The sequence below is a fragment of the Phasianus colchicus genome, chromosome 3 (assembly GCF_987193195.1).
Source record: "Phasianus colchicus chromosome 3, bPhaCol1.hap1.1, whole genome shotgun sequence".
Classification (NCBI taxonomy): domain Eukaryota; kingdom Metazoa; phylum Chordata; class Aves; order Galliformes; family Phasianidae; genus Phasianus; species Phasianus colchicus.
This window is the reverse complement of record NC_143438.1, coordinates 43,879,588-43,903,345: the sequence shown is the minus strand read 5'-3', so window position 1 is coordinate 43,903,345 and position 23,758 is coordinate 43,879,588. Positions and strand designations below refer to the sequence as shown.

General features: G+C 36.9%; 1 protein-coding gene across 2 annotated transcripts in view; it reads right to left on the bottom strand.

Annotated features, from left to right (window-relative positions):
- Positions 1–23,758, bottom strand: part of PIEZO2 (piezo type mechanosensitive ion channel component 2) — a 289,098-nt gene that overhangs the window by 217,409 nt on the left and 47,931 nt on the right. For both annotated transcript variants that reach the window (XM_090137357.1, XM_090137356.1), the window contains exon 2: positions 16,494–16,589. In XM_090137357.1, coding sequence (XP_089993483.1) covers positions 16,494–16,589 — 96 coding nt within the window. The remainder of the gene's footprint in view (positions 1–16,493; positions 16,590–23,758) is intronic.

The window sequence follows — 23,758 nt, the reverse complement described above, 5'->3', positions numbered from 1 at the left end:
AATTCACAGTTGACACAATGTATTGAGGGCAGCCTGCTCTCCTAGCTTTGTGTTATGAGGTCTCTTGGGCAAATGAGTGACAAATTGCAGCCACTCTGCCTTAGGGAGTGCCCATGCTACAGAGCACAGCACAGCACAAGGACAATGAAGCCAAATTTCAGAGAGGAGCAGCAGAAGTTGCAGCAGCAGCAGAGAGTTAAGCAGAGTGACCCAGAATGCATTCTGCCAAGCCAGGAGCCAAGCCAACCACCTAACTTCTAAATAATACACTTCGTTGCTGCTCAGTCAGTCTGATGGCATACTACATATGACATTTCTCCTTGTAAAATTTAAGATGGCAAAAGACTATAGAAAGATCTCAGAAAAGTGAATGAGTGATTTTTCTTGGCAGTATTTGCATGCAACAGTTTGTTTGTTTGCTTTTTCCTAGATGCCAGTATCTGCATCTGATTAAGAAGAAAAAAAGTTAATAACTGCTTAGTTCTACTTAAAAGCAAATGCTTTCATTATGGACTAAACTCCTTACTGCAGGCTTCTGTTTATCACTTTCTCTGTGATTACACAGAAGCAGACTGCTAACTCTAAACAGAACTCAAAAACTCTAAATGAAACGCAAAAACCATCAAATAACTTTCTCATGGCTAACATGAAAAATAATATTTAGCACAACTATTCAAAATCAAAACACTTTTAATAGAGATTCAGTTCTATGTTATCAGCTTCCGTAGTGGGAAGGGGAGTGTACTTAGCTATACATTTACATCTCTTTATCACATTTGTGAATTGGGCTTACTCTAGTGAATCATAGAATCACAAGGTTGGAAAGGACCTACAGGATCATCTAGTCCAAGCATCCTCCCATTACCATTGCTACCACAGCTACTAAGCCATATCTCATAGCTCCTCATCCAGACGCCTCTTGAACACTGCCAGGGATGGCGACTCCACCACCTCCCTGGGCAGGCCATTCCAGTGCCTGACCACTCTGAGAGAAAAAGTTCTTGTGTCTAATCTAAACCTCCCCTGGTACAACTTGTGGCCATTTCCTTGGGTCCTGTTTGTTGCCTGGGAGAAGAGGCCAAACCCTCCTCATCACAACCTGCCTTCAGGAAGTGAAGTTAATGTGTTAATAGTGATGTTAATAGACAAATACAGTCAGAACATGCTGGAGCTTATAGCACTGTCTATTAACTGAGCATTCTTCCATTTTACTGTAAAAATAATTAATCGATGAATTATTAATTTATAACTTCTATGTTTTAGTCTTATGGTTTTTACATATTATTATGCATAAACCTATTATACTGAAAACAGAATCCTCAAATTCTACTTGCCCATTTTATGCTTTCAATTTTGCAAGCAGAAGTACTGTGCTCAAGAATATGCTTCTAGTAATGCATGATTGTGTAACAACTACTTTCTGGGGGGAAAAAGTGAAAATTTCAACATCACCCCAAATGTTCATTGCCACATTTCTATCTCTTCACTCATATTTCATATCATAAGCTCTTCAGGTCAATTTCACTCACGAAAGATGCACGCTTTAAAACAGGAGACAACAAACCTAGCACTTATATACCATGTAAACTTTTGAATTCAGGCTATGGTAAAATGCACTGAATTAGATCATCATTATCCTAAAGGTCACAGCAGTGCACGGCTCATTCCAGGAAAAGTGTCCTTTTTTCCCCAGCCTGGAGTTCCCCTTGCTGAGTGCCAGAACACAACGACCCCAGAGGGGCACTTCAGTTGATTTCCTGTTCTTCATCCTCCAGAGAGGAGGAGGGAATGCTGAGATCCCACACAAAGCAGCTAGGGAGAGGACACCACAGTGCCACCTTGCAGATGCAGCTTCTGCACCAAGCTTCTCATCACCCCTCAAAGCTGAAGTCTGTACCAAACCCAAACAAGCAACAAAAAAAGTTACCACCGATATATACAGATTACTTTTTCTAAAGCTGATTTTCCCCACTCATCCCAGTGCTTCAATATGCATGAGGACCAGCCAGCAAGGACAGTGTGCACCATTCAGACAAAACTATTTTAGCATCAGCAATATCCAACATAAACTTTGTGACCGTGCACAACGTTCTTCTACAGCATAAACTCGAGCTGTTTGCCAGCAATAACCTATATATTGATGTGGTATTAGCAGAAACTTGGAGGCTACGGCTGGGAGACAAACTGTCAACCAACCGCTAATTGGTTTTTATGACGTGACTCATAGTTTAGCAATTTCCCAGAATTTAATCACAGTGCACCCAGAAAGATCAATTAAAGAACAGGCTCAGAATTTGTGAGAGCCCTGTGTGAGGCTGGGGAAGGCAATGACCTCAGCAGTTTTGCCACAGAATTTTATGAATGAACAAAGAAAGGATTTAAAAGGTAAGTTAAATTAATCTTGTGTTTCCTTGCAGACCCTATCATTGTTTTTCTAAAGGAGTGAGCTTTTTAAATGAATGGTTGAGATTGAAGGATTGTGTGTTGCGGCTACTGCTTATTTTACAACTTCATTTACACAGGTGACCATTATGTGTGTGACTTGAATTGCTCCATTATTTTTGGCTACTTCTTTTATATCTGTGTAGAAGAAGGGGGAGAAGTAATAGTAGGAGTAAATTCCTCTGGATTCTTGCACAAGTGTCATATCGCATTATAGCAATTTTCAAAAAAGAAATAAACCATTATTAAAACAGTCCTAACAATGGTCCAACACAAAAACAGAGAAAACGCTACTGTGGCTACAAAATCCTATGATGTCCATTGTCTCTTTTCAAGCTTTCCCCCTCAGCTTAACACAATGAAATCTGTTCTCTCTGTTTCTGCTTTCCACTGCAGATTTTTCTCAAGAACTGGACAAAAACCACAAGAAAATACGAACTCTTTCTTTTTTCAGTTCTGAAAAGGTTTTGCACAAACTGTCTTAGTCTGATCAGTTTTACTTATTAATTTCATTGTTCTGAGCAAGGGCTGCTCCAAAAGTAATGCCTTTTATTTTATGATGTTGTGGCCCACAACATCAGAGGCAGATGGTGGTACAGCAGTAGAAGTTGAACTCTCCCACCAATATTCCACGTGTTGCCGTGTGGCAGATGGCAGCAGAGGGGCAGTCCGACCGAATGGCATCTGATATGGATGTGCATATGAAGCAAAGGTGTGTCACTGAATTCCATGTGGAAAAAATGGCATCCACTGACATTCATCAACATTTGCTGAACATTTATAGAGACCAAACAGGGGATGTGAGCACAGTGAGGCAGTAGATGAGTGTATTCCTGCAGTGGTGACAGTGATGTGAAAGACAAGCCATGTTCTTAATGGCCATGCACAGCTGTCACACTGCTTTTCATTTTACATCTTGATCAACTCATCTGCACAGTTTGGCTAATAGTGACCACATTGAAAAATAATATTTCACAGCTGAGAATTTTCTCTATCAAATAACATTATTGTGCTCATTGTATCTTTTGTAGTTTCCATTGAAATAAATAGGAGGCATTACTTTCATAGCAATCTACGTGCAATACAATTCACAAGAGAACTGCACAACTATGATGGAAGACTCATTGCCTCCCTCTGTTTTTGTTTAGTCAAAAGCTCTTATTCACTGAGAGCTCTCATAAATGGAGATTAAATTTATTTTTCTGCCCAAGCTAGGTGAAAAAGGATTACATTGAAATGGTCTGAAAAATGAGTTTTGGAGATATAGCAACATTCATTGCTATTATTTCAAATGTTATTTAAATATTAAAACAAAATGTAAAACTGATGTTTCCTTAAAGTAACAATCAGCAGAGTCATGCATGTTACATGCTAAAACATGAAGAAAAAAATAAATGGAGACTTGTAGACACACATACTCTCAAAGAAAGCATGGGAATATAGAAGTTGGTGTTTAGTACCTAAATGAAAATGCTTTGTAACTTCTTCAAACAAGACTTCAGCTCCTGCACTGATTATATATTACAGACTTACTGTCTCAATACTGACTTTTATGATAGGAAGATGAAAAGCTAAGGAATGGGAAGAGAGGATGAGGAAGAAACCATAGACCTCTGGAGCTGCTGCTAGGATTTTACATGATTCACAAACCCGTTACATGGACATGTCATATAACTTGACAAGAGAAAGCCTTCAGCATCTTGAAATTCTCCCATTTTCTCAGACGAATGCAGCAGCCACTCAGATGGTAGGAGGACGTCAGGAGCTGGAACAGCTCCATTGTATGACAATAATCAAATATTTAGGGTGAGGGATTTGAAGAAGAACAGTAGGAATAGCAGAAGAGTGCTGCTAGCCAAGTGCTCTTGGGATACAGGAGAACCAGATTCAGGTCTCTGCTCTGAATTAGAACAGGATGTTAACAAATCTGCTTGGGTTGGTTGCATCTTAGAGTTCTCCGCTTCATCCGGAGACAGAGCAGAAATATGTGAGTAATGAGAAACTGCACACCTAGCTCTGCATCTGCACCAACAGCTTCATTTTCAAGAGTTAACAGCTCCCCCTAAATCACATTAAGACCAGAGTTAAAATGCTAATTATGGAGCATGTGCATATTAATTTTCTGCTTCCTTCTCTCCATAAGTAATGGGAATGCTTTCAAATGCCATTCATTGGGTTTCTTATGGGCTTACTTGGTTTCTTAATATATTGCAGGGCACTTCCTGCACTGCTTACAGAAGCAAATTTCCCACTGCTAGTGAGTGTTTTCCTTGAGTAAGGTCAGCAGATTTGGTCCCAGGAGACTGAACTGATCTTCCAGCTTAGCTACGCTGAAGATCCAGTGGAAAGCAAAACAGACAGAATTCTCATTTCAAATCAGCTACTATATTGTGCCCTCCTCAGACATATCAGCCAACAAAAACAACTAGAAAATGTTTTGTTGTAATAATCCTTTCAATTAGGGTTCTCATTACAGTGAAACAGCTGCTGTCTACAGTATATCTTTGTCAGGGAACTATTTATTTCCCAGCAAACATTTTTTTTTTTTTAGTTTTTTAAGACAGATGCAATAAACCAGATCCACGGAAGAAGCAGAAATCAAAGCAGTGAGCAACAGCTGACCAGCTGAACACCTTTGCATTGAAAAAGATGTAATCTCTATGAGACCCCAATTTATTCTTCTGTGATGGAGAAGAAAAATAAAGTTCATGTCAATGCCAGTGAGCTACGCCTGAAACTGCAATGAGCCCTCATTGTTAAAAAGAAAGCACACCAAAAACTGGTCCTCCTGCTGATCAGTGGAGTTTGCATAGGCACTTAAAAGCCTTTTTGAATGCCAGCATGATTAATATTAGATGGACAACCCCTAGCTTAATGACAGTCAGGTAGGGCTGTTGGCATGTCAAGACAAACAAATCAGCACTGTTACTGCTTTCAGTTCCACACATACATGCTCACATCCCCTCCCTCAGCAGCCCGCTGCATGCTATTTTACTATCAAGTCCAACTCACAGTAACTGTCACTGGAATATAAACAGTAGTGACAAAAAGCATTATCATGAATAATTTAATTCAAGCATTTTGAGTGCTTCTAAATGAGCAGTCTTCAGACTCATTCCCTGTGATTTCAACTCCAGGCAGCTTGCCAGCAGTTCAGACAACAGCAATAACAGGAGGAAGGAATGTTCCTCCTCCACCTGCCTGTTCCTTTGGCATGAAAACCTCTGCCATCAGCTGTGTGTCTCTTACAATGACCTGCAGTTAGGAATGAAGAAAACAGGAAAATGAAGAGAAGCACATTCAGGTGATAAGCCAGGTAGTTCATAAGGTGTCCAAGATGACCAGGACACCTACATCCAAGACCAGCACTGTGTTCCTGTTTTCAGCCCTCATCCTTTGCCCATGATGGCCAGACAGATTCTGGTATCACATATCTACCATCTGCCCAGGCATTTCTCTAGATACAGTTCAAGATGCCAAGCTCAGTGCAGTACAAATTATCTTCAGAACAATTGGAAGCACAACTGGTAAACACTCAAGAATCTTCTAGTTAACTCTTCTACTATCAAAAGCTTATTAAAAAAAGCACTTCATAAATAGTACCTATGCACTGTGCCCTCCTGGCTTTTTGTTCATAAACTTACCACCAAGGGACAACTACGGGTCAGTGCCCCAGCACAACACTAGCTCTGTGCTCACGAAAACAACACAGCAGTAGGAGCACCAATCAATGCACTAGGTGATTTAAAAACAAAGCCCTGATCCCCAAACATCTTAAATCAAACAACCAACAGGGAGAAGGGAAGGCAGACCACTTCAAGAAAAAGAAAAGAAAAAAGGATACAGCACTCATTTAGCAAGGACTATCTTTGTGAGGAACGCTATGCCACGAAAGCACAACATTGATCACAAAGAAGTAACAGGAACCTAAATCACTATTCAAGGCTCTACAGATTCCTAGGTATTTAGACTCTGGATTCAAATGCAGCAGCAGAATAAACAGGAGGGGCCGCACTGACTTAAAAAAAAAAATACAATAGTGATTTAATTGGAATTCCAATCACCTACAGATCAATCACAATAATAAAAACACACCTAAATATTTCACTGTCTTTTTCTCTTCTCCCTTTCTTCACTATTACAAGTGAGAAAATGCAAGCCTAAAACGTGTTTTGTATTTTTCCTACTGCTTTATTTTCAAAATCTAAGCATCATCCTCTAACACCTCTACCATAAATGAACCTAATAGTTCTGACTCTTGACCACAGTACTGATGAGATGACTGCAATAATGCTCCAAAGTCTTTCAACACTGTCCATCATCTTAACCAAATCACTAGGAAGTTTCAATCCCAGCATAACAGAACCCACTAACCCCCCTCAAACCGACAGGGATGCGAGTAGCAAACCTCTACAAGACCTCAGATTGTTACAGTTTATACACAAGATTCTTAGAGACATTAAACAAAGGATTTTGGTAACATGGGCTTAGAGGCATCAGCTGGATCACCACATTCTACTTCCCTCTATGACAGACGACCACAAGATAGAAACTGGAACATAAACGGATTGTATTCCTCTTTAAACTGAGATGGTCTTCACATTCATTGTTTTATTAGAAGCTGACACTTAGGAAACTTCTAACCTGTGGTCCACCACATATACAGAGTCATTACACAGTGTGCCAGCATCCTTGTTATACTGAATAAGCCTTTTTACCTTTCTACTCTCTCCCCATTTAAACCCAAAACAATGATTTCCCCTCATAAGGAAACAGGAGAAAGTTATTACAAGATAAACAGGTGTGTTTAATTCTTTCTGGATCTCTAGCATCTTTGTTTGCATGCGTCTCCACACAGTCCTTCTTGGCCCTTTGCATGAATTCCCCTTATCAAACATTATCTAGGTTATTTAGAACAACATAGTTTAAGAAAACCCATTCTCATTTCAATCCTTTTTTTCCCAACTTACACATTCTTCTCTTCCAAATTTATTCTAAAGTTCACAAAACACAAATTCACAGCAGTCCAAATGCAAGATTATGCCATCAGTCTTCGAGCATTTGAGATAATATTTTCATTCTTCCATCTAGGGTATCACACCCACTTTCAGGAAGATTTTTCAGCCTTTAAAACCTAAGCATTGAAAGTCTCTGGGTCTTACTTCTGTCTCATGTTCAGTAGCACTCCTTTTTCCAGCCTCCTTCCCAGCAGGTACTTTTGCCCTTTTTCTATTTATTTACTGTTCTTATTGAGAACTGAAGCACACTATTCTTTTGACCATATCTAGACTATGTTTAACTCCTATTCCATCCTTATTTTATTACCAGCCATGCTTTTTCATTATTACATATATTCATATATATATAAGAACAGTTTTACACTTTGTTTCCATTTCCTTTGCAGGATTTAAGTCAGCTTGACTTCTGGCAAATCTCATTTCATCCTAAAATTACCTGATCTTTAAGAAGTTTTTCTTTATAGATTATAGATCTCCCTCCCTTTCACTCATTCCTTGCAAACTCTGTTTATTTTTGATGATCTTTTTCAGAGTGGTTGGCCAGAAGGTTAGGTCTGGAGTTCACCTCTAAGAGATAACAGCACCTAAGATGGGAGTTCTAAAAACGTGACTGCGTTTTAAACTAAAAAATGTCACCACAATGAAATGCTTGAGAGCTTCACTATCTAGTTTCCCTAAACTAATTTTGCAATTAAGGTTAAGAAAACTTAAAGGCTGTTTTTTGTTAACTTTGGATTGTAAGAATGATGATGACCAATTCTTTCTGACGTTAGTGTCCCTCTAAAACCAAATTTAAAAATAACACTGGTTCTTCACAAGTCAATAATTCTTTGAGAAACTGTTTGCAACAGGGAAATATTTGGCTGTACAGCTATTAGAATCACTCATCTCCAGTTTATAGTATCCCATAACAACTTCCTATCTATTGTGTTATTAGTGTTATCTGAAATCAGCCAAATCTTATTAACCTTTTACTTTCTTTTCTTTATGAGTTGAAACTAGATGATCATTATGGTCCTTTTCAACCCAGGCCATTCTGTGATTCTTCTTGCAATGTAATTTGTACTTCTGAATGACTCTACAGTAGGTGCTGATCACAGATCACAGAACGATCACAGACTGAAAAGCATCTCAAGGATCATGAATCTCCAACCCCCCCATCACAGGCAGGGCCAATAGCCTTCATATTTACTACTGAACCAGGCTGCCCAGGGCCCAAAATGTAGACGCATTCCTCCTAGTTCTCTGAGATACACAAAGATGCACATAAAGCCAGTGAACAAACTAATATACACATACCCCTGCTGGTCACAATCAACAGACAGAATTGTGAGATTCTGTGAGCATTTCATATGCAACAAGCTAAAAGAAGTGCATACGTTTAACTCAAGAAAAATAATTTCTTCAGAATACAGAAAACAGAACAAAATCTTGAAGTTCTGCTTCCCTGGTATGCGGAGCACTATTTCCTTTCCAACAAAATCTGTGCACTGACTGATCAATTCTAGGATTCCAGTATACCACAATACATACTCAATCCCATACTACATCCTAAAGCGTTGCTATTTTTATATGATTTTTTAAAGTCTGTTATTAAAATTTCATCATTCAATTAAATTTAAAAACATGTCACAAGGTCATTCAGTTTAAAATCCTTTCTTTTTGAGGCACAACTATTTCCCAAATTTGAGGAAGCATGTCCATTCAGGACAGCATTCTTGTTAGTGCTCAACTTCCACAGCTAGGTCTAAAGAACACTTTTTTATCCTTTTGTTCCTCTAAAACACGCAGAAATTTCTTCTTATGCTTTAGTGGTGTTAGTTCAGAGAACTGTTAGCTTAGAAAACTCTCATAAATTACCATACTGTTCCTAGACTAGATTCCATTTTTATCCTTTCAGTTTCAAAATGTATAAACAAGAAAAGGATTATTTTTTATTACTTCCTGATAAGGAAGATAATTGACCAGTTTTTGGGGTTTTTTTTAATTATTTTAGCACTTGTTCAAAAAAGAAGAAAAGAGACACTTGAAAATTAACTTTTACAAGCTGTATAAAAATAAGATGTTGCTAGCACTCCCATAACAACAATGATAATGAAAACAGGACACACGATCCAATCAACCACTTAATGAGAGTCCTTGTTTACAGTTCCATTTGTGGAAATGACAAAGTAAAGCAACCCAGAAACAAGAACCAGCCCTCTCAGATTGGAATAGCCTACTTGGGAACAGCATTACAAAGCAGTGATAAAAGGACAAGTATTTTTTATCATATGCAATAACATAAGACATGCAAGAGTTCTGTCCCCAGTGCTGTCAGTGCATTACTTCTTATGAGCACACTTTCACTTAATTGAAAAGATTTTTATCTCATTTCTTAAGAAAACATTTTGATATTAAATGGCTAGAGAGCACACAGGATCACTAACAGTTTTCTGGCTCATTAGATGCAAGAGGATTTCTGAAGTTGGTTAATTTAAAGGTATTTCTTCATTTTCACTCATCCATTTCTAGAACTTCCATGTATAAGCACCTCAGGATTTGGCCCATGGATTATAAATAATGCACATCATTGTTCCCTCCCAAGAGAATACTTATGATGTTGGAAGTGAAGAAACCTAGCTGAGATGGACTATTTTCAGCCAAAGGATGTTTATGTAGCAGCCTGGCATGCCTCCATAGGAAAACACATGCTCAATCCAGTAGAAACCCATTTTTAATTGCTGAAAAGCATTTTCTGAGTTATAAATAAATCTTCATTCCAATTCTTCGGGCTTCTACAAAGACACACAGTAATTCTAAGGACATCTTACAAAGCTTTCTACCCACCATAATAGAGAGTCAGCATCTCTATTATTGCCCAGAGTACTTTCTACTGAGCACTTAAGGATAACAGGTAATAAATCATTTTTGTAATAAAGGAATAAATCACCTCTGTGGTAAAATAGGGATGGTAGCATTCTTGAAAGTATAGAAACAGTAAATACAAGTGGAAAAGGGTCAAAACTCAAGCGGTGCCAACCAAAAACATGAAGAATTTATTGAAATATGGTTGTAAAAGCTAATTAAAACATTAAACCTATATTTCTCCTTTCCTAGTGTAGCTAATTCCTACATTTTAACTTACAACAAAATTAGGGCAAGCTTTCAGATGGACAATTAACTGAATCTCATTCCAAAGCAGACAACAGAAACCATGTGAGCATTTTTTCTTTCCAAAATCAGAGTTGATATCTCCAACCTACAAATTCATTCTTTGGTGCAAACAGCCTAATGAAATCAGAATGGCTGAAAGTCCCCAAATTAGCTACGAATATTCAAATCCTATAAATAGTGATGCTGGAAAAACTGTTAGAACTGGCTTAAAAAAAAAAGAAACTTTTAAATCTTTTCTTCTCACATTTTCTTTTAAAGGGTGATATTTGTAGACATACATCTTTTTCTGCATTGAAACAGACATTAATGACAGGTCCATTCTACCTGTTATTGAATATATTAAGATGTTACATTCCTTAAGAATTTCATTCTTTGTGAATATACCCATATGTAGCTTTAAGTATCAAATTTACCATCAGTAGGACAAGATTTTTAGAGGACTAAGGAGCTAAGTGAATTTTGTTAAAAAATTATACATATAGCTTGAAATCAGCGTTTTAGCTTTGCGAGTATGATATTTGTTTAGTAGTTAGTTGGGTTGTTGTGTGTTTTTGTTTTTAACTTTTTTCCTGAAGTTATTTTCAGTTGCTTTCTGCATACATACTTTGGGCAGAAGTGTTGTGCGAGTCTTGTGCAAGCAGTGTTAAGAACTCTTGAAAACTGAACCGGGTGTCTGCTCTGAAGCAGATGTATTTTTGTACTGTTAGAACAAAACACACAGCCATGAAGTGCAAACACAGTTCAGAGTTCAACAATAAACTTTCTTTCATGAGTATCACATGACAATATTCACTTAAATTCCCTATCTTTTTTCTTCCAAAAAATTCAGCGCCACATAGTGCAGATGAGATTTGAAATTGAACATCTGATTTAAGATATATGGACTCAGTGGATGCACAAATGGTCATCTCAGAGCACCATCACAAGAAGCCTACTGTTCAGTGGCTACGTAGGTTGACCCAATCAATAACTTAATTATGTAAGTTAAATGACTAAAGTTAATGTTACAATTTAGAAAATTAGTGCAACTGAGAGTGAACGGTCTGCTAATAAAACAGAGGCATTAAACTGTAGCATATGCATACAAGATTTTTTTTGCATAGGTAAATCAAAATAATGTTTGTAAAAATATTTTTTGCTACATTCATTTGGATCAACACAGTGTTGAAAACTCCTGGATTATATATGGTGATCTAAATGGTTTGCCACTGTAGTCGTTCTGCATCTTACAATTCTATGCAGATTATTCCAGATCAGAAGCCCTTTCATATTTGCAAAAAAAGACTCCTATTCCATTTATTTACCATTGTTTCAAAGATACTCAAAATAATCCTCAATTAAAAATTACTTTAATTTGGATTTTTCATCAGTTTATCAATCTACACATTTTCAAAACCTCATTCTTAGCACTATGTGTTAAATTAATATTTTTTGCACAGAAGAGAGAGATGTTATGTTATGCCAAGTATTATCTTCATTCAGAAACAGTCCCATTTCTTTTGCCACTAACCAGTCAGCGAAATCCAGTCCATACCTGAAATTAAGTTTTCTTTTTTTCTAATTTATATACATACTGGCTGGCTGCAGTGTCTTACTGTTCATGTCTAGGATACCAGGAATAAAGCTAACAAAACAAACTACATATAAACTCACCTCTATTACAGAAAAGAATTTTTAAAAAGGAAAAATGCCACATAAAGGTGTCTAGCTAGTAATGCTAGATTGCTACACAATCTAAATCAGAAGTTGGAAAGTAGGATGTTATACAGTTTACAGTCTCTTTCCTCCAGTGAACTAGATAATCAGTGACTGACTTAAATTATATAGAAAACCACAGCCTAAAATCACATGGCTCTACAATACATTTTGCTGTTTAATCATCTTTGTAATCACTGATATCAAGTATTACAAGTAATAGAGCTTAACAAGACAGTTAACCAAATACATTTTCAGCTGCACATAAAGTTCATGAATACAATTTCCCATATTCAGCTAGATCTGTGGACAATTAACACTTCAGAAACAGCACGTTCAGCTAAAACTCAAATAACTCAGTTTCAGATCTAACTGAAGGAGGTGTTTCCTTTACTTTAGAAGATGTGGGCATTTTTGACGGGGCAAAGCAGTGTGATATCTTGAAGCTGTTATACTGACCATATACACACAGGATGGTGATTCTCTTCCCCACAAACAACGATTAATAAAGTTTTATCTTAGTAATTAGTTTTAAAGGATATTAAATGTTTAAGAATAGAAAAAACACATCGAAGAGAATATAGATTTTTTTCCCTAGCGTATCTAGCTGTTCAGGTTTCTTACAAAACAAAAACTAATCTAGGTTGATATCATCCATTTCAGACTGTAACTACAGAGTTTATAATTGTGTTCTATAGCTTCTTCTCTATCAAGAAAACCCTAAGTGCAGTAGGTAGAAGTTGTGTAAGATCAGTAACTGCCAGACGTAAGGTGATGAGGTGACAAGACAGATACAACAGGAGGTAGGAAAGATGGTCAGAGATTGTGACTGGGGAGTAAAGTGAGCCAGGAGAAGACAAGGAAGGAAAACATTCATGAAGGGAAGACCAGACAACTCAAGAGATTTTATTTATTTTTTTTAAAAAAAAAAAAAAGACTTAAAGGAAACCAAGGCTTCAGGAGAAACATTGAGTTAAGCAAAACAGAAATAGGAGAAATACTAAAAATATTATTCATGTGGATGAAATGGAAAGGATTTAAAAAAAAAGAAAAATACAAGTATAATATATAGCCACACCGTTGTTTTGTGCTCTTTTGTTTTTGAATGAAGTTTGTTTTACTCAACTTTTGACTCTTTGATTTAATGATGGTTTGGCTAGTTTTAGTTAAAATAGTTACAGATATCCCTTTTGTTCTCCACTCTCTGGACATCACAAAAATCCCTCCACATTTTCTAGAAAGACTCACATATACACTCACACAGAATTAAAAAAGGTCACAGTAATAGCCCCAAATGGTTACATTCAGACATACTGAATTGACTCTAAAAAAAAAGAGAGGATAAGTGCATCTCTACACAATTACTCTTGGCATCTAAAAAATGGCTGTTTGTCCTGTCAGTCACTTCTTGTGGTAGAGAAGGGGCAGCAAAAATAAAACGCACAAAAACAACATGGTAACTGCACATTAACTGGGAAGCTGCACCCAAATTCCTCAGTGGACGCCTCTGTCTCATCTGTCACCTTCAGCACTTTTAAGAGAAACTTAAGCTCACCAGTGCTGTAAAAATGACTGACAGCCTTACCTAGAGTGGGATTTCCTACTTTTTATGCTTGTTTTATTTATTTTTAGCTCTATTATTACTGGCCCAAAGTAATACTGGATACTTACACAGTCAACATCAGCTACACCTACTCAGATGGTACAGGTGCTGGCCCAAAGCCAATGTTAGTTTCTTAGACTGACCAATAGCAATGGGGTGTAAAATGATGTGGGGAAGTAAAAGAGTATGGAAAGACATGACAGAAATCCAGGAATTAAGGTATGAAATACAGATGCTAAGCAAATCTCTTTTACTCCTGTATAGTAACACTTCACAATGATGGCTCCTTCAAACGGGTGAGATATTTGAACTCCATAGCTAATAGCCAGATGACAAAAGAGCCTAGTTTTCAACTCACTCATAATTTTGCCAAGACACTTAAATGCTCTAAGACTCAAACTGAGGTCTAATTCAGATTTATCACCATCATGATTTTTATTGGTATTCCACATCATAACATCATACTATAAGCTCTCAGTACCAGGGGTGACTGTAAGCAATTCTTGGAAATTTGACTTAGCTCCACCTATAACTAATCCCATTTATGTATGAAAACTAGAAGTACTATTATCTTCATGCAATTCTTTGCACTTCTTTACCTTTAGTTCAGGTATAGAGACTGTATAATCTACATTGCATATACCTCTGTCAGTTAATACCACTATAGTCACAGGAAATAATTACAAAGTAAAATAAAAAAAAAAAGAATGCAGAGTGGGTTAGTTCAATACAGACACTCATCTAAATGAAGCAAGCCTGTGGCAGGATATAATTTTGGTAAGTTTTTCAAATATTTATAAAAAGGATCTACATCTATCCTAGCTAAAATAAATGAAAAACAGTGAGTCATCATAGTTAGGATAGGTCTGCATGGCACAGATCTAACTCTGCCTTGCTTCTCTCTGCAAGAATCTGAAGGTGGTCTTCTTTACAAAGTACCCCCTTTACATAGGCTGGGTAAAAATCTGCACCAGCAGAAACCTTATACACAAACAGATGGTTCTCTTTATTTTTCTCTCCTTCCTACTTATGCTAATGGTTAATGAAAACAGTAGTAAAAGTTGGTACAATAAAAGTTATATTCCCACTTGTGAAAAATCAATATTGGTACTGCTACTATACCACGTATTAATGAATAGTTCAGAAGCTATTTCTGAAACTTCTCCTTGCTTCTCAGTAAAAAAGGAGAACAACTCATAGCATCACTCTAAAGCAGATTAGATTCCCCAAGAACTCTTCTCAAATAATTTTTGTACATTTCTCTCCTTAGGGAAACAAGATCGACGTTTATATTCATATGGATGATACAAAAAAAATAGATGCTTAGAAGGAAGACTGTCTATTACGCTCTAGAGAAGTCTGGGAAAACTTTCTGGAATCCCAACAGTTGTGGTTTATTTTTCCTTTTTCTTTAAAAGAAAAAAAGAAAAAAAAGGGTAAGAATTTCAGAGATCCTGTAAACTCAGATAATGCTATGCTTATAGTCTAGATTTCCCAATTTGTTTCTTTAAGAAATTCTGTTGATTAAAATAGTACAAAATGATAAAAATTTGCCATAGCCATGAGATTGAATTTGTGAATGGAATTACGACAAAGTCAGCATCAGAAGTTCTTTATGTGTCTCCTTTACATTGGTAGTGTCATGGAACCAGATTGTATTCTAGGGTACGCCATCCTTCACACTATTTACATCAAAAAGATGAGAGATGAGTATTTTACTTTAGCATTGTGTAATATTATTTCTCACTGTGGTCTGAAGTAGAATCAGGAAAGCATGAACAGGAATGATAGTTGCATTAGTACGCTGAAATTCACTCATCTGCAATCTCATCGGAGAGGCTACTAGGTGAATAATATGTGAACATATCCTCACTGCAAATTCCCCTAGCAGACTGCAAATCCTCAAGTTTCAATACTGTTACACACACATCCCTGCTATCTTTCAAGAACTCACTTCATTATGCAGACAGAAGGTGCCTTACAAACAGCAGAATGTAATATCTGATAGAAATGGTTCTGTCTTCATAGGTTTGTACAATTGCTTTCATATTTACAATTGTAGAAGTCTAATAGGTATGTGATACATGGATGCTACTTGTCATCTCTACCAAAAAGAATTTATTATTTTTTACTAAGATGGTTGAATAAAATAAATCAGGGTAACAGAGTTTAAATAAACACCTAAAATACAGCTGAGTAAAAAGACGGAGTTGAAATTTAATTCTTAACAGTAACTACAAATCCAGCCCTTTAGGCACAGTAAAGACGCCTTTGGGGACTCAATTTTTCTACCTATACCCATTTCACTATTCCAGTTGAAACAGTGCCATAAAAGTAACTCTCAGTACCCAGCTGCACCTTGTGGGGGGGGGAAAAAAAAATGAAACAAGCATCAGGCTTGAAAGTCCTTCAGCATCTAAGCCAACTTATAGTTTAACTACAGCATCTGAGTTTATAGCATGTATTACAAATTAGCTCACTTAAAAAGGAAAAAGACTTCCTTTTATACTACTAACCAAGACTTTTGCAGGCACTGTGTCCATAACAGATTCTTAAAAATGAATCAAGAAACGTCTTACCTTGCATCGTTGTTTTTGTGGGTTCTGAAAACAAAGGAATGAGCAGGAGGTAGATGAGGTAGACAAAGGAGAGCCCATTGTAACGGAAAGCACAGGCTGTGAGAAAAGAAGAACATACAGCTTAATAAAGATAATGTAATTTAGCAGCACAGAGTAACCACGATTTGAATTTCTTATTTACCGTAGCAATTTTTCACCACTTTCAATACAATTTCTATGCAAGTCTTTAAGTATCTGCTTAAAGTAAGTAACCAAATTAACACTCCCTTGAAGTATTCTTATATTAATAAACATTTTAAGCTTAGCACTAGAGTCTCAAGCTATAAAGACTTGGTATGGAATGAGGTACAATGTCAGTTGCTAGCTCAAAGTTCTACATTCCTCATCTGTAAACTCAGAAAGCCATCCACCATAAAAATATACAGAGATGCATAAATCAGAATTTGTGGGCTCTCTATAAGAATATAGAAGTATTTAAGGCAAAAGATCAGTGTTATCAGTTGGCCTACTATCACCAGCAATAAATTTATGAGAGTTAATAACAAACAAAAATTACTTGGCTGTGAGTTAAGTACATTCCCTATTATCATATCTTGTTTCTTATCTCCATTCAAGTATATTTTTTCCCCCTCAAGACATTAGTGTTTTAGAAAGCTACTCTGCTGCTGCAAAGAAAACTACGATCAAACATATGCATAGCAAGATAAAAGAGTAAAAAACTGCAGCAGCGCAGTTACTGTTCTGCTCTGTGACTTTATTTGACAAATACATTGATTCTTAGGTAGAATAGATTCATTTGTAAGGGACCTACAAATATCATTGAGCCCAACTGTCACATTACATTATGAGCTTTCTCCAAATGCCTCTTAAACATGCACAGTCCACCAACCACCTATCTAGAAGGCCCGTTTTTGTCTCTAGCTAGCCTCTCAGTAAAGGTATTTTTCCTAATGCCTAGTCCGAACCTCCCCTAATGGAGTTTTGAGCTATTCCCACACATCTTGTCACAAGATATTAATAAGAAAAGATGAGTACTTCTCTCTCCAGTTTCACCCCCCAGTAAGCTATGGAGAGCAAAGGTCAGCCTCCTTATCTTCAAGCTTAAAAACCCAGTGTCCCCAGCTGCTCCTCTTCACAGGGCATTCCCCCCAGCCTTTTAACCAGCCTCGCTGAACTTCTCTGGATCCTTTCTATGTTGTGCAGACCATAAAACCATGACAACTGGACACAGCAATTCAAACTGAGGCCACATGAATGGTAAATAACGGTGGGACAATCAACTCATTTGACAAGTTGGCTATGGTGTGTTTAACACACCCTAAAATGTGGCTTGCCTTGTTGATGCCAAGGCATGCTGCTGGCTCACATTAAGCCTGCTATCACCCGCACTTCCAGTCCTCTCTGCAGGGCTGCTCTCAAGCCACTCATCTCTCAGTTTGATTTTGTGTCCAGTATTACTCAATCCCAAGCACAGAATCTAGCATCTGTTTTTGAACTTCACACCACTGCTGATTCCCAGCCCTCCAAATAATCTAGATCCCTCTGGAAGGCCTCTCTCTCATCTTCCTAGAGAGTCAACAGCATTTCACAGCTTAGTATTATCAGCAAACTTGCTAAGGATGCATTCAAACCCTGCATCCAGGTTACTGATCGATAAAAACATTGAGCAGAACTGACCTCAACACTGAACCCTGGGCAACACCACTAGTAACCGGCCAGACGTAGCCTCCTTCACTACAACCCTTTGAGCATTTCTATTCAGCCAGTTCTCCATCCAGCGTAGCATGTAGCTGTTCACCTCACACTTTGACAGCTTGCCTAGACATGTGGCATACTGCGAGTGATAATATCAAAGGCCCTGCTAAAATGTAGAAAAAAACTACATCTACCATCATCTACTAAGTGAGTGACTTTACCATAGGCTATCAGGTTCTGATACTCAAAAACATTAAGAACAATTCTCTAGATATTAAATCTGCTTCAGCCTCCAGTAAAACAACAGACGATGATCCATAAAAATTAAATGACTCATGATAATTTGCAATTCCTTTGGCATTCACAAAGGTCTCTTTTTCAAGGCAGCTCTAAGAAGACGCCCACCATGTTGGAGGTCAATGGAATTCCATCAACAGATAAAGCACCTGCACAAAATTTCTTGGCAAGCCAGGTAGCACAGAAATTTCTGAATATTTGAGTTACATTGGTTAAGTCGCACTATCAGTTCTGTCTCAAAGTTACTGCAATTTTAGCATTTAAGGTTTGTTACCTTTCCTCAAAATTGTCTAATCAATTAGCAAAATTAATTTCAGAAGAATTATTCTTGAACTATATTTATCTTTAAATTTACTGCTTTCTATTTCCAGAACTGAGGAGACCGTGTACCTCTGCAACTATATAAACTGGAATATTAAAAAACATTACTTTTCTGTAAAAACCTTCCCTTATCTTCATATAGTTTTTTGCAGAATTATCAAAGTATTTTGAAGATATATCTTTATAAGATATCATATATATAAGATAGATATGTATATGTATTTATTTCCTAAACTGAAAGCGAAAATTGTTAGTACTGAAGAAGCCCTTAGATAAACTCAGCTTAAAATAAGGTGGTTTACAGTTTTTTGGGTTGTTGTTGTTTTGTTTTCGTTTGGTTTGTTTTTTAAACTTTAGGGCAACTTCCCTTGGGGAAAAATGAGTGCTCTGTAACATAATAAAATTGAATTCTCCATTCATAAGTAATTATTTGAAATATTTTTGTTTTAATGCATAACACTGTACATATCTATCTATTTCTATAGATAGATAGATATCTTTAAAGCCAGGCTAACAATGGTATCTAACAAAAAGCTATGCAATTTAATTCATCTTTATCCTATAGGAGTCAGAAAATAAACGTATAGGGAAAAAATATCATGCAGACTTATAAAGTTCTCAGCAAAGAGTATCATAAATTCATATCAGAATATAAAAGATAGCTGCAGTATCCTATATTTCTTGTATTCAATCATTTGATCAAAGAGATAAATTAATCACTGCCAACTGATGTTCATATTTCACCACATCTGTAAATATATTCCTAACTCTCCCACTATATGTAATACACACACACACACATATATGCAATCACCAAAAAAAATTCTTGTGCATCTCTTGGCATAGTCAATAAAGACAATCAATATTTCAGCACTAAAAAATGACATTCATAATTTTATGTTGCTTTATCCTAATTTTAAACTACAACAAAAACTACAACAAAAACACCTGAAACATGCATTGCACTGTGACTGCACGAAGTCATGGTCTAAAATTATGTGAAATGGATATAATCTTAAGTGAGATGCCTTTCAAAATTAAGGTTTGTTCTTTTTTTTTTTAGGCTATACACCTTTAAATGTCACAGCCTACATGTTCTGTAGGTTCGCAGTAAAAATCAAAAGAAGGGATTCTGAGACAGCCTGCAATTCATCACTCATTAAGAAACATTGATACCATTTGATCAAAATATTTTAGTGAGAATCATATCTTTTAGACAGAATTATTATGAAAACTATTTTTCACGTTTTTGAAAAACAAAGAAATTTTTAACTCATTCTTAAGATAAGTAAGTGCTGTACCAGAAATCACCTCACAAAAGAAAGTTAATTTCAAATATTCCACCAGTTATAGCTTTGGAGGTCTGTAAGCAAACAATTAAGACCTAATTCAGGTGACTGAACTGGGCTAAATTAGAAAATCATTTCTTTTAGGCACAGCACGTGAACAAGACACTGGTGTACACCCAAGATGACACAGTTCTTGAGTTAAGGACCAAAGAATAAAATAAGTGCTAAATCAAACAAAATCAAAATCCTGCAAATGAAGGTGCTATACAAGGCCATCCTTGTATGAATGTCATGAATAATCAATTCTTACAGGAATAAAAGATTCCCTTGGATTGTCAATCAGATGCCGTCCCAGTGATATGATTATTAGGCCTCTTCACTTGTCTTCCAGTAAGACATTACACAGAGCATTTCCATATCTTTAGAACATTAGAACATTAGTTTGTTGTTGTTTTTATAAATGTTTATTTTAACCTCAAGCATTTTATTGATATCAGGCTAATCAAGGCTAGTAAGTCTTGCATTAGGCTCCAGACTGCCTTATAATGGCAGTCCACCACTGGACTCCAGAACATCTTATTCTTCACTGTCCAGGGTCGTTACAAGCTGAGTCAGGGCTTAGAGAAAATTTCCCCAACAGGCACAATCCTCTGAGGATCTGCAGGGAGGCCACAGCCTCAACCTGTCCCCAGGCAGGTCCCTGACACCCTGGTCACCCCACTCCCTGGCAGGGTGAGAGGACAGGGCCTAGGGAGATGGGGGTGAGCCCATGGCCTCTGGTTTATTGTTTGGGGAAAGGCCTATTGCCCTTGTACAATATATGTACACACCTTTATCCACTCCACAGTTATGAACAAACTTAGTTCTCATTGGCATTAGTGCTCAGTTCACATTTTCTGGGCAACATTTTAAGATGTGGTAATGTGGATCATATTGACTTTGCACAAGTTCAAGAATGAGAAAATTTTCAGTTCTAATAGAGAGAAGGACAGTTAAAATGTATAGAATAAGAACAACTCCAAATAAAGAACTTGGAAAGGAAAATGAGTTAAAGAAAATAAAAAATAAAATATATATTTATATACACTACCAAATATTGGAGATACAAAGTCAAGACCTGAGAAGACCGTTTTACTGCTATTTGGAGCTGAATACACTTTTATTAAGCTTTCTACTAACACCCTATCAACCACAAAGGTGAGAAGAAATGAAAACAGAATTTTACTTCTTTTTATATGGGTTCATGCACAAGTGCTCTTGAAAACCTACAAAAAATACAGACGCGTGATCTTACACAAAATATTAGTAAAAGAAAAATTAGTAAAAATTAGTAAACTGTCCTTCATTATTTAATTACAGTCTCAGGTGCCTTCACTGCTCAGAGAGGGGTGCATTTGAGGAGAAAGTCTATAAATATCACATTCAAACTACAAAGCTTAAGACTATATGGCTTGTGCTTTTGTCTATGCATTATCCACATAATCAAGTGGTGAAACGATAAGCTCATTCACTGTTGGCTGGATAGAATAATCCATTATAAAACAGGCACACAAGTGAACCTCTTGGAAAAAAAAGCATCACTCTTGTCTCCATCTGTCCAGGTACAAAGGAGAGCAAGACCCACATCTGTTTCAGCTCAGAGACAAGTGCAAACCCTCTTATATCTGCTTTGATTTCTCACTTTCACCTAACACAGACGTGACCAACCGAGATCAGTAAAAATAATAAAACAAGTATACTTAAAATTAACATTGTTGGTCTAAGAATTTGTATCACCATGTTCTGAAGATGAAATACGCCATTCCAGTTTTTATTTCAGAGATACTATGATTTTTTCTACAAAATTCTTTACAACATCAATGAGGAAGTTGCCACTCATTGTAACATTAGATATGTTATAAAATAAACGAAGAATGAGTAAAATGGAAAAAAAACAGCTATTTTTATGAAGAAAACTTCAAATGTGACAATGCCTTATAGTGTACATTGCAGAACAACACTAGCTCAGGATAAGTTACTTCTTACATCACTGAATACTCCTTCCATGGTTCATAACAGCACTTTTATAATCACATTTTTTCACTGTTCAGTGTCCATCAGGAGAGATGGCTGCTGGACAGTGAATATTTTTTCAATGTATTTGTATTTATTCTTTTTTCCTCTTTCTTTCTCAGAACAGCAGCGTCAGTACATTTTTGTCCATCAGAAATCATCTGGAACCAGTTTTAACTTTGTGGCAGACTGGGAACTGAGTGCAGGGAGAGAAGATGAGAGAGTTCTCTTTCTTTCAGCTCTAGAAATACATTTCCGGTATAGCAGTCACACTTCCCACTTGTTTTTGAAATGAGGAAAATAAACAAAACATCTCAGATGTGAGCACAATACAATCACCTTACTCATAACAACATATTTTTAAAGACTATTCTCACAAACCAATCCAACGTCAATAAACTTCTTTGATGTGACTAGGTATACAAGCATTTCTGAAGTAAAAATCATGATAGACACCATCATCACTAAGTTTTATCGTTAGAAAAATCTACAGCACATTATAACTCATTTCAAGTTCAATTGCAGACTTCTACTGTCCTTTGCATTGCCTTTAGTTTTTGACCTTTCTACACGGTATCAGTAATTCCTCATTCAATAAATGAATCTGACAGTCAGGTAGTTTCGTTTTTTTTTGGGGGGGGGGCTGATTGGATTTATGATTTTTTTGATATTTCTTTACTTTCAATTCGAGTATTTTCCATCACAGTGGTTAAAGCTCATTCCAGGCACTCTTTCCTCTTTGCCCACCCACCTTGCATGAATAACACACGCCAAAGTAAATTCCACTCAGAAAACAGTGGTCCCAGCTTCTGCCCCCAAAAATGGAGTTGGCAATGAACTTCCCTTTTTTACATGCCAAAATTAGACAGCAAATCCGGGATCTATGTCATACTCAGGCTTCAATCAGGACAGAATGCCAGCCATCAAAACAGTGAACGCTCAACTTACTGAGCTCAGGAAGACTGCCTGGTTCTCATCCCTGCTCCAGTAGCTGCTCAGGAATTTTATCTGATGCCTGTTGTAACGGTAAATACATGAGCTTGTTTTTTCTCTCCAAGCCTTCCATTCTCTTTCTAGGAAAGTAACTGGGAGCTAAACAAACCACTCTGCTCTTCATTCATCTTCCTGGGATGAGAAAAGTATGTTCCTTGCCCCCTGAATACCTGGAAAGAGCAATCTGCTTGTGCTGCTGCAGTTTCATAACCCTGACAAGACTCAAACTAAAAATAACAGCAAACACAGAACATAGATGACGAAAAAAGAGTACTGCTAAACAACATCAACCAAGGACAGATACGGAGACACTTGTACAAGAGAGAGATTTCCACAAGCAGATCTCCGCCTTCATTTATAGCCACTAAGAATCTGTTAGTTACCAGAAACAGCTACTGTGCCAAATTCTTCCAGCAATTAGAAGTAAAATTTTCAGCATATGTTTCTAATCCTCCACAGCTATCCAAACTCATCATCTTTTAAAACACAGAAGTCACCATAAATCAACTGACATAAGATGCAGAAAGCAGCATAACTTTTTTTTCCCCCAGCTGTTGCTGAGGCTTACACTAGTCCTAAAAAAACTCTGAGTCAGAGAAAGGACGTGGCAAAAAAACT